At 39.5% G+C, this 11,805-nt stretch overlaps 1 protein-coding gene across 1 annotated transcript; it reads left to right on the top strand.

Annotated features, from left to right (window-relative positions):
• Positions 1-77: 77 nt before the first annotated feature.
• Positions 78-8,065, top strand: LOC130911945 (T-cell surface glycoprotein CD3 zeta chain-like). The gene is made up of 8 exons (XM_057829634.1): positions 78-1,773; positions 2,140-2,240; positions 2,312-2,350; positions 2,428-2,469; positions 2,704-2,736; positions 2,838-2,891; positions 7,391-7,420; positions 7,516-8,065. The coding sequence occupies exons 1-8, from the start codon at positions 1,722-1,724 to the stop codon at positions 7,579-7,581; spliced, it is 417 nt and encodes a 138-aa protein (XP_057685617.1). The 5' UTR covers positions 78-1,721; the 3' UTR covers positions 7,582-8,065.
• The last annotated feature ends 3,740 nt before the right edge of the window (positions 8,066-11,805 follow it).

The raw sequence follows: 11,805 nt of genomic DNA, 5'->3' as shown, positions 1-11,805 counted from the left end.
CGTAACATGTCAGTATTTTAATAAAGTTGAGATGCTGTAACATAGTGGTTATTACGGTGCTGTGTGCTCAATCAGAAAATCGGCAAACAATTGCACGAGTCACTATGATCCGAGTCACAAGTAAGTCCTTGGTCTTGCCTGTTGTGGTCGAGTCGAGTCATAAGCTTATGTCGAGTCAAGTCATGTCACAAGGTTGTAAGGACGAGTCGTGTCAAGTCAAAGGTTCTAAAAACAAGTCGTGCCAAGTCAAAAGGTTGTCAAGTCAAGTCGAGTCACAAGTTAGTCAAGGCCTTCAGCATTGGTCCCCACCCCACCCACAAAGCACACAGGTTTATCTTTGAGGGCAACCTTACTGTCAATGTAAATCAAGTAAAAAACAAAAACTGCAGTATTTTCTGCAGGTAATAAACCTGCATTAAGGTGTTCCAAGCGGATCACTGGCAGGTGGGAACCAATCTACGATCCAAGTTTTTAGAGTCCGCTTGTCGAGTCTCGAGTCATTGTCTCAAGTCGGTTCAAGTCTTGAGTTATTGCCTCATGAGTCAGGTCGAGTCTCGAGTTATTGCATCACGAGTCAAGTCCAGTCTCGGACCCCCCCCAGCTCAAGTGAGTTAAGTCGAGTTGCAAGTCATCAAATTTGGGACTCAAGTTGACTCGAGTCCAAGTCCATGTGACTCGAGCCTAATTGTCTCAAAAAATCTTTGAAGATCCTGCTGACCCAATGTGGCAAATAACATGTAGCAAAAGATAATACTAAACGATTGTCCAATTTTTATATAATTTTATGTAAGGGAAAAGCGGCCACTTAGATGAATTGGTTCACTAATGCATTTTTCAAGTGCCCCCATGAACACACGCTCAAATGTTGTAGTTATTATTATCATTTTGGTTGTTTTTGCGTTTCAAGTGTCCATTTTTGTATTTTCTTCAAATTACTGAAACATTTACTTTTAAAATACTTGCATAAGTTAGTAAACATGAGACGGTGGTACCCAGAGATAGGAATGATACGATTTTCAAGATACAAGATAACGTATAGAATTTTTTGGGTGTTATGTCATAAAAACAAAAAACTTTGTGACCTCTTTTGACCTCATGTCCATTCACATTTCTGTATGACACGGCCCCCAGGTGGCTTGGGAGCGTTTGCCAGAAGGAGCAGCATGGTGACCATTGAATTAAAGCAAAGAAATGACAGATATTCACATTAGACCTAATTTTGTCATTTGTGTATTTTTTAAATAAATTATAATACAATGCTAGTATAAAAAGTGGTTAATTGAGATACAGGGTAGTCAAAGAACAATTTACACAAGTATTTCAAGGCATCACTGCAATACTACACACAATAACCTCTAACATTTGATCAACCTGATCAATTCACCCAACTAAGATTGGTTCAGTAAATTGGTTTTGAAGTGTTTCTAAAGGTGCTGTGCAAATGAGTAAATACAAGCTTTAATAAATACTTGCTTGAGTTCAGCTTGGAGTAATAATGTGTTTTATAGAGATTTCTCTCCACGCCTCTCATCCTAGCACTTTAGTGCTAAGTGGAGTTACTAATGGGAATTTCAGTCAAATCCAGTCACTACTAAACAACTGACTGTGTGCGGGTCGACGTGGGCGTGCAATGTCACCTACCGCAGCAGCTCCAGCCCACTTCCTGTCCCAGTTCATAGCCAAAGAAGAGAAGTTTTATATGACACTCCAAGAAGTTCAAGATGGGGTTCTGGGAGACATCAAGTCTGCTGATGTTGGCGATCAGGCCCGCAGGTAAAACTTTGTCAGATCTTTAGGATCAAGTTATCTTTATCGGGACTTGACTGTTATCTGGAGCATACAGGAAGTGCTCGAGATGGTTTTTTCATGGGTTAAAAAAGAGAAATCCAATTCTACTCGAAACATTCTCTAAACGTTTTAAACTTTGGCATTGAATTTTAGTTGGAATGGGTCTTACTTAATAAATTATTGTTTGAAAGAGTTAATCAACAAGGAAGAAACTTTGTGGCTTCTCGGCTACTCAGGAACATGCTTTGCTTTTTGAAAAGATGACAAATGCCCTTGCTCAAACCGAAGGGTGTCAAAATTGCAACACATGCTTTCATTGACAGACGCTGTTGACCACAAATTCTTTTGTAGATGCCATGATGACGCTGTATGACCCCAAGCTGTGTTACATCTTGGATGGCTTTCTGGGTCTGTACGGCCTGGTCATCACTGCCATGTTTATTAAGGAGAAGGTCAGTTTGGTATTTACAGAGTTCTCACACATTCTGTATTGCTACCAGTGACCGTGAATGTCTCTGTGCAGTTCTTCAAAACAAGGGAGCTAAGGGATAGCGGCCAGACGGTGAGAGCCATTCTGCTGCTGTGTTGTTGCCATTTTGATTTGTGACTGAGAGTAGGCACTGTCATTTATTTGGCTAGGGTGCAAGAGGACAGCGGAGAGCAGACCCAGAGAGAGGACGCGTAAGTGACCCTAAGAAAAAACAATAGGCACCCCTGAGGCATATTCTCATATGAGGCATTTGTCGTAAATCATTGTGAAAATAATTGAATATAAAACATTAAGATCTCAAGAAGTGTTAAACATTCATTGTGGAGGAATGCTTTACATTCATGCATTCATCTAGAAATACCAGTGACATATTAATATTCATCATATTTCATTATGTTCTGTTCTGTTCATCATCCGATTTACAGAACAACTGGAAGGATGATAGCTCTCCATACACGGTACCAGTACTAGTAAGTTTGTTGTTTGAAAACAAAAGAAAACTGAGCATTTGTGCTTGTTTTCGTGTGTGTGTGCATGTGTGTTACGCACCCCATTTCAGGCATTGAACAGAAGAACAGAAGACGAATACAAAGAACTTCCTGTAAAGAGAGACGTGAGTGTTGGTTTTGTTTTCGTGCCACTTGATAATTCCAATTCTTGTTGCATTTGTTCTTCCCATTTTTTATTGACAATGGAAAACCAAAAGTCAATATCAATATTCCTGCATATGTGTTATCATTAACACAACAGATAACTGCTTTTTCATATTTCAGTTTGAGGCTTTGTTATAAAATGTGAAATTGAAAAATGGGCCACAGGACTGAGTTTGATATTTAATCACTTGTGTTTATGTGATCTGAAAGTGTTGAGATAAGTTTGCATTAGTTGTCACAATTATTCAGTCTATTCATTAGAATAATATATGCTGGAAAATACGTTTTCCTCCGACACCCACTTGTACACAAAGTTGCTAATGCCAAACTGTGAATAGGCCTATCCATGGTTAACTACATATTTCCCCACATATTCCACAATGGACCTATTGCTAAGCCACGCCAGCTTGGAAAACTCTGACAACCCAACTTGTCAAGTTCTCTCAGTGAAAGTGGCTGAGTGAACAAACGATTTATGGATGATGGCGAGAGTTCACATTTTTGAATTTGCACTACCACAGCTGCAATAGAGCTGTATTTTTTAATGATTACGAAAAAAAAAAAAAAAGCAGAGAGAGAGGGTTGCAATATTCAGTCGAGCGGTATGTCAATGGCTTTAACTTGTCAGAAAGGAGACCATTATTATAATCGAGGCAGAATGCTACCACTCGCAAGAAACTCCATTGGCCGAATATCTATCTAGCTATAACATTAGCTACTCAGTAACATTATGCCATGTCTTCTGTCAGATTTCGCTCCCAAAGCTTTTGTGGCGATGAATAAGCAGTCTTTTACATTCAGTTGGATTCTTATTATTATCCAGAGGTGCTAAATAAACAACTTACATCCCACACATACAGTATATGTGCAACATGAAAACGGTGTAAATGAATGCTCATGGCATTAATGGTGAGAGAGCAGCATGCAGTCGAGTTGACCGCAGCCAGATATTAGGTGTTTGTGTGGAGACATTTCCTTTCTGTGACCAAAATGTAAGTACATATTTCTTTCTTAATACAAAGTTTGTGGTGTATGCTTTAGACTGTCAGTGCCAGGTTGTTGACAGCGTAGATTGGTTATATTTTATTCTATTTGTGGTGTGACCGGCTAGTAAACAAGTAGGCAGTCAAATGTTAACAAACTAACCTTAATAGTTAAGTCTACATTTTTTTACTATATGCTATTAAACCAGTGCTTCTCAATTATTTTCTGTTACGCCCCCCCCAAGGAAGAAGTAAATGTTTCGCGCCCCCCCAAACTGCCACCACTGTAAATAGTATCTATCATTTGTCTATTACTATTATAAGTACGCCTCTGCCTCACATTGTTGTGCAAGCTGTGTCTTGACACTCGGTGATACATGCTACATGGAGATTTTGGATCGAAACAAGGTAAGTACGCGATAATATCTCAATAAAATCGTGGCGTCTTTAATTCTGCTCTCGTGTGCTCTTGCCTCCAGATAGGGTTTTGCTGTTTAAAGAATTTTTTTTTTTTTTTTTTTAGAAATGCCCTCCTAGGCTTTTCAATGATGTATCACACGTGCATATCGGACAATTTTGAAAGTTGGCCAAATTGGGGGTCTCAGAGCAGAACTTCAAGTCACCTCAGTGTTTTCCGCCATATATATACAGTGCCTTGCAAAAGTATTCGGCCCCCTTGAACCTTGCAACCTTTCGCCACATTTCAGGCTTCAAACATAAAGATCTAAAATTTTAATTTTTTGTCAAGAATCAACAACAAGTGGGACACAATCGTGAAGTGGAACAAAATTTATTGGATAATTTAAACTTTTTTAACCAATAAAAAACTGAAAAGTGGGGCGTGCAATATTATTCGGCCCCCTTGCGTTAATACTTTGTAGTGCCACCTTTTGCTCCAATTACAGCTGCAAGTCGCTTTGGGTATGTTTCTATCAGTTTTGCACATCGAGAGACTGACATTCTTGCCCATTCTTCCTTGCAAAACAGCTCGAGCTCAGTGAGGTTGGATGGAGAGTGTTTGTGAACAGCAGTCTTCAGCTCTTTCCACAGATTCTCGATTGGATTCAGGTCTGGACTTTGACTTGGCCATTCTAACACCTGGATACGTTTATTTTTGAACCATTCCATTGTAGATTTGGCTTTATGTTTTGGATAATTGTCCTGTTGGAAGATAAATCTCCGTCCCAGTCTTAGGTCTTGTGCAGATACCAACAGGTTTTCTTCCAGACTGTTCCTGTATTTGGCTGCATCCATCTTCCCGTCAATTTTAACCATCTTCCCTGTCCCTGCTGAAGAAAAGCAGGCCCAAACCATGATGCTGCCACCACCATGTTTGACAGTGGGGATGGTGTGTTCAGGGTGATGAGCTGTGTTGCTTTTACGCCAAACATATCGTTTTGCATTGTGGCCAAAAAGTTCAATTTTGGTTTCATCTGACCAGAGCACCTTCTTCCACATGTTTGGTGTGTCTCCCAGGTGGCTTGTGGCAAACTTTAAACGAGACTTTTTATGGATATCTTAGAGAAATGGCTTTCTTCTTGCCACTCTTCCATAAAGGCCAGATTTGTGCAGTGTACGACTGATTGTTGTCCTATGGACAGACTCTCCCACCTCAGCTGTAGATCTCTGCAGTTCATCCAGAGTGATCATGGGCCTCTTGGCTGCATCTCTGATCAGTTTTCTCCTTGTTTGAGAGGAAAGTTTGGAAGGACGGCCCGGTCTTGGTAGATTTGCAGTGGTCTGATGCTCCTTCCATTTCAATATGATGGCTTGCACAGTGCTCCTTGAGATGTTTAAAGCTTGGGAAATCTTTTTGTATCCAAATCCGGCTTTAAACTTCTCCACAACAGTATCTCGGACCTGCCTGGTGTGTTCCTTGGTTTTCATAATGCTCTCTGCACTCTAAACAGAACCCTGAGACTATCACAGAGCAGGTGCATTTATACGGAGACTTGATTACACACAGGTGGATTCTGTTTATCATCATCGGTCATTTAGGACAACATTGGATCATTCAGAGATCCTCACTGAACTTCTGGAGTGAGTTTGCGGCACTGAAAGTAAAGGGGCCGAATAATATTGCACACCCCACTTTTCAGTTTTTTATTTGTTAAAAAAGTTTAAATTATCCAATAAATGTTGTTCCACTTCACGATTGTGTCCCACTTGTTGTTGATTCTTGACAAAAAAATTAAATTTCATATCTTTATGTTTGAAGCCTGAAATGTGGCGAAAGGTTGCAAGATTCAAGGGGGCCGAATACTTTTGCAAGGCACTGTACACACATATACGAATCACATACAACTCGATCATTTAACCGATCTTTAACTTACCTTTGAGCAAGCATTCGTGTCCTTCGTGATTGTCTTGACATTCAGTTGTGTATGTGGTTGATAACAGAGGCTTATTCATAGCTTGCATTTGGCAAGCTTTCTTTTAGGCTTTGAAAAAGGCACAAAAAAACTCCCCCCAATCTTTCAGGGTACCTAGTGTCAGAATTACAGTTACCCCACGCGCATCATTAACACTTGGGTTTTTGCAATTTTAAAGGTCGAAAAAGGATGTTTTAAGTCACGACCACACAGTATATTCCTATGCAACTCTACGGTCGGTGTCCGAGTTTTCTGATTTGGGGGCGCGGTTTAGCAATAGGTCCATTGTGGAAAGAAGGCTTAAAATAATTGGTTTTGTTGCAGTGATTGGCTCTCTCTAGTCAGTGGATTGTGAATAAATGGCTACCTAAGGAAAATTTCTGTTGTATTTTACTTATAAGTTCAGTAGTTTTGCATTGCATCTTTAATCATTCTTGTTTCATACTTACATCAGTTTATAGTTATTTGTCTATCTCCTTTTCATGAACACATACGCCTACCACTCTACAGTAATTTTAGTCGTGACAATATTTGGAGAGCTTTTTTGTAGCTACTTGGGTTAAAATGCTTTGGAACAATCCTTTAGTCCAAAAAAATGCATGGTCTTCCAATCTCTAAAATGGTTGATGGATCATTTGCTGAGTGTCTTTTATGGTCCAGGTTGATTGTCACAGGTGACAACCTAATGCAGGGTTGTTCAAACCGGTTCTGAAGGGCCGCTGTGGGTCCTGGTTTTTGTTCCTACTGATCAAGCACAGACAGTTTAGCCAATGAAGTTTCTGCTAAAACATGCAGCAACTGACTGCAATCAACTGGTTACACTTGTAAGACAACAGATAGGTTAAAAGGGCTTTTTTGTTGGAATGAAATCCAGCACCCACCGCAGCCCAGTGAAAAAAAATTTAATACACCCCCATGGTCCATTTTTCCATTTTGTATTTTTGAATTGACCCTAAAATTGAAGTGTGTAAAATCAACATCTTCCCTTTTGTGTTGCATTTTTAAACAGACAAAACAACATGATCAGAAACTAAAAACAATCACAAATGAAAAAATGGCAGTATTTTTTTCAGACACTCATAAATAATAATGTCTGCTTTACAGAGATCCAGAAGAAAAGATCTAGTTTACCAGGTAAAGGCAAACTCGATTTCAGTCAATAAATCAAATTTTTGCTGTCATTTCTTCCTTGCGCACACAAAAATGCAACCTTTGAAATATGACTTCAGGGTCTCAGCACTGCCAACAGAGACACCTACGACTCCCTCCAGATGCAGCCGTTTCCAACCCGCTGAAGTAATGATGTCTTGGTATATGAGTGACCAATAGGTTTCTCAGGATAAGAGACATGCATCGACTGATTTATTTTTTTGCTGTTTTTTTGGCTCTGACTTGAAAGGGCAAACTTGCCAAATGAGTGTTGCATTTCAACTAGCAACTCAAATTCACAACAAGTAGCAGTTTGGGAGATATAATTAGAAAATGGTCTTCAAACTAAACTAAACAAAGAGACTCATACATTATGCATTTCAAACAAACATATAGTCTATGCTAACTTAATGCTAAAGACGACGTGTATGTGACCTAAAAATTTGAATCTACAGTATATGGCGATATTGTAACATGACAAAAGGGCCTTTTTTTCTTGCTTTCATCATATAGCCTGCATCTTGCTAATTGTCAGTTTATCTTTTACTCTACTTTTAATTTCTATTAAAAAAAAAAAAATTGTGTTTCAATTATTTTCAATTAATTATTTCAATTTAAATAATCACTTGTTTTGTGGATTCAATGGATTTTTTTTCTTTTTTTTTATTATTGTTTATTATGCTGCTAGATTTCATTGCACTTACAGTAAGATACATGTAGCTGCATAAAAATCTACATTAACTTTGTCTGTTTGACATATTCTGTAGGTCTTACAAACACAGAGTACGTTGTTGGCATTATGCACTTGACATTATGTTGCTGCTCTATTTCCAGTACTGGTAGAGTACTATTTCAGATTCAGAGGTTTGTGGAGGAGCTGCATGGTTGGGTGGAGGTGTGCAGCTGAGGCATAGGAAGTTGGGTGGGCAGTGACTAAACTAATCTAGAGGTAAATAATCTTCCTCTTGAAATCAGTTGCTCTTCTCGGAAAAAACTAAATATTAAAATGGTCATATTGCCGATAATCGAACTCATACACTACTCTCCCTCCTCATTCACGCTCTCAGGACGTATTTGTTGTTTCCCATATAGAAAGGACTCTTAAAAGCAAAGGACATTGCACCAGCTGACAACTGACGGGCAATAGACAACTGCAGCAGGGGTATATGTGAGCTGCTCCTTGCAATATACAGTTGTGTTTAACAAGTCCTCCTTGGTGGAATGACTCATTTGGCAGTTTTGCCAGATGAGTTTGGTACTGCTACAGGTCGATGAAAACAACCTCATTATTGAACCTTTGCATCAAAATTAGGTATCTAATATTTACATACTAAAAATATTTCCACTCCTTCACACACTAAAGTCTTAATTAAAGAGGCTGTTTGAGGTTTAAAAAATGTGTCGCTGTAGCCTATGACATCGGAGGATTGACAATGGAGTATGTTGTGATAATAGAAGAACAAGCGGTGAAACTGGGTGACATTTTTTTTAGGGCTGTCAAACGATTAAAATTTTTAATCGAGTTAATTACAGCTTAAAAATTCATCGTAATGAATCACAATTAATCGCAATTCAAACCATCTCTAAAATATGCCATATTTTTCTGTAAATTATTGTTGGAATGGAAAGATAAGACGGATATATACATTCAACATTCTGTACATAAGTACTGCGTTTATTATAACAATAAATCCACAAGACGGCATTAACATTAACATTCTTTCTGTGAAAGGGATCCATGGATAGAAAGACTTTTAATTCATAAAAGATAAATGTGAGTACAAGTTATAGTAATTTTGATAGTTTGTATATTGTGACTAAATATTGCCATCTAGTGTATTTTTTGAGCTAAACTTAATCTTTGAATAGCGTATTATTTTGCATAGCTATTTTGATTGGGAATGCCAGATCTCTTTGCATTGAGTGCTTTTCTTTTTGTGAACATTATTTTATTTTTGAGAGATAGGAATATTATTTTTGTTGTGCTTTCACTAAATGATACTGTAGCGATTTAAATGTTCTTAATGCCCAAATGCATGATGGGAATTTGAGCAACTATGAGTCACAGTGGTTGCTGCAAAGGATATATCTTTGCGTTGAATACAACACATGGTGTTAAATAAAAGTTCATCTCTAGTTATACATCCCCATGTTGCTTGCCACAATAGTTTTAACAATTGTGGAAGAGATGCTACTGCGTAACCCATTAAATAGCGTGGTTCCATTAAATATCTGCGTTACCATTTCATCCTGCTAGGAAATTTGTAGTGCTATGGACCCCATTGGACCGGTGAATCATGTTGGCTCATTGTTGTCAGATGGCTCGGTTCGTCCAATTACCTCCTGAGGAAGACGGCGGCGAACATATAAACACCGAGAGGCGTTAGGGCCCAAGTACACCAGATGCATGATCGATGCAGTTCCGGTCCGACTCCGGTAAAAAATAGTGCCAGAGCCAATCCATTCCCATTATATCCTACTGTTCAACGTATACCAGCCGCGTCAGTGCTCCGGATTGACTGCGAACCATCTCCGGCGTGCCGCATGCCCGCCGGATGGTATAGGCTATTTTCTATTCTTGCCGGACACGCATCCGACAAAATGGGCGGAGCTGGGTCTGGACGTAACAGCCCAGTTGCATATTCACAGTTCAAACACCAGCGAACATGGACGACGAACGTTTCATCATGGAGGTGGAAAGTCACAGTGATATACGATGCAGCAGATCGTTATTATAAGGACAGCATTAAAAGCGAAGCTGCAAGGTGTCCTATTATGTGTGTTTTTTTGGCACTGATATCAAACACACAACGTGCTGACAACTTTGAGCGGAAAAGAAAAAAAAAAAGCAGCGTATCTGGAAGTGGTTCCACCGCAGAAATTCTCGTGCCCAGCGCACACACAATGTCTGTATACGGAGTCGAGGGGGAAAAGTACGAAAGAGAATAGAGACACCCACAAGTTTCGACCTGGTGGTCTATTCGAGACGTTTCTCTTTCTTTCCTACATTTTACTTGACTTTTCATAGAAAAACCAACAGTTTGCGCTGGGCACAGGAATCTGCAGTGTTGAGACACCAATTCCAAGTACGCTGTTTTTTAGCTCGTGTAGTATATAATTCGCTATCCATTTTATAAATATTGCAGATTGTTTAACAGTTGTTTATAACAGCTCTATGAGATGTTATGTGCCATAAATTTTAAATGTGCACAAAGATATAAACCCACCGACACAACCAAGGGCATAATAGGGCCCCGCCCCCTTACCCCCACACACGGAGCCCTGATCTCAACATGATGCAGTCAATCTGGAATTAAGAGACAGACATAACTAAAATATCAATATGCAAAGAAAAAATGTGCTCTCTCTCTGCTTCTCTGATGAGTATAGACTCCGTGTGTTTTTCGTTGTTTTAAATGGCACATTATAGCGCGCGATCACGCGAGCGCTCACGAGGGAACGGAGTTGGCGGACCGCAGCCGTGCGCAGCCGGTATGATTTGCCTGTTTTTGACGTACTGCGTGGCACGCAGTCAACACTGAACCGGACCGGAACTGCAACGATCATGCATCTGGTGTACTTGGGCCCTTAGAAGGCTTATTCTGAATACTTTTAGTAACAAAACAAAAGCATGTGGGGAACGCAGCACTCGGGCCTGCGCTAACTGCGCAATTTCTCTGCTCTCTCGCTCGTTCGACCATTTTCTTCCTCACTGCTCAATCTGACAATGCCGATCACATTGAAAATAACAGCGGCCCCCTTGGCGGGTGCCGGTAACACCTGCGTCCACTCCACTTGCTTGTCTCTGCCCTTAGCTCTCAATATACTTCAAATGGCGCCATTGTAGTCTGTTTGCGGCAATGCTTGAGTGGGTCGTTCCACGCATGCGTTAATTGCGTTAAATATTTTAACGTGATTAATTAAAAAAAATAATTACCGGCCGTTAACGCGTTAATTTTGCCAGCCCTAATTTTTTTCCTATTATTTTAAACCTGTCCTGATTAGCTGCTGCTTATGGTCTGAACAGTTTTAATGTGGGAGTTTGATGTACATTAGTATACAGTGGTCCTAAGTGTGCACAGGGACCTTGTGTGTCTGTTCAGACATGAAAAATTAGAGGGAACATTGGCTTTTTCTTTTTATTTGAACTAAAAACAAAGCTAAATGAAATGCAGTCCGCACGATCCATTAACCTTTCAGTTCTATTCAGATTTTGGAAAACTGTACTAAACGTTTTATACTGTATATGTCTGTTTCCTTCACTATTAATTGGGATCGGCCCTGAAAAAAGATGCAAGAGCACTGAAGTTATGGTTTATGTAGAAATTGATAACAATAGTATTTGGCAGTTACTAATGAATGAATGGTTA

Source organism: Corythoichthys intestinalis, chromosome 2, assembly GCF_030265065.1.
Source record: "Corythoichthys intestinalis isolate RoL2023-P3 chromosome 2, ASM3026506v1, whole genome shotgun sequence".
Lineage (NCBI taxonomy): Eukaryota > Metazoa > Chordata > Actinopteri > Syngnathiformes > Syngnathidae > Corythoichthys > Corythoichthys intestinalis.
The sequence above is the reverse complement of the archived record's forward strand: the minus strand, read 5'-3'. Positions and strand labels throughout refer to the sequence as shown.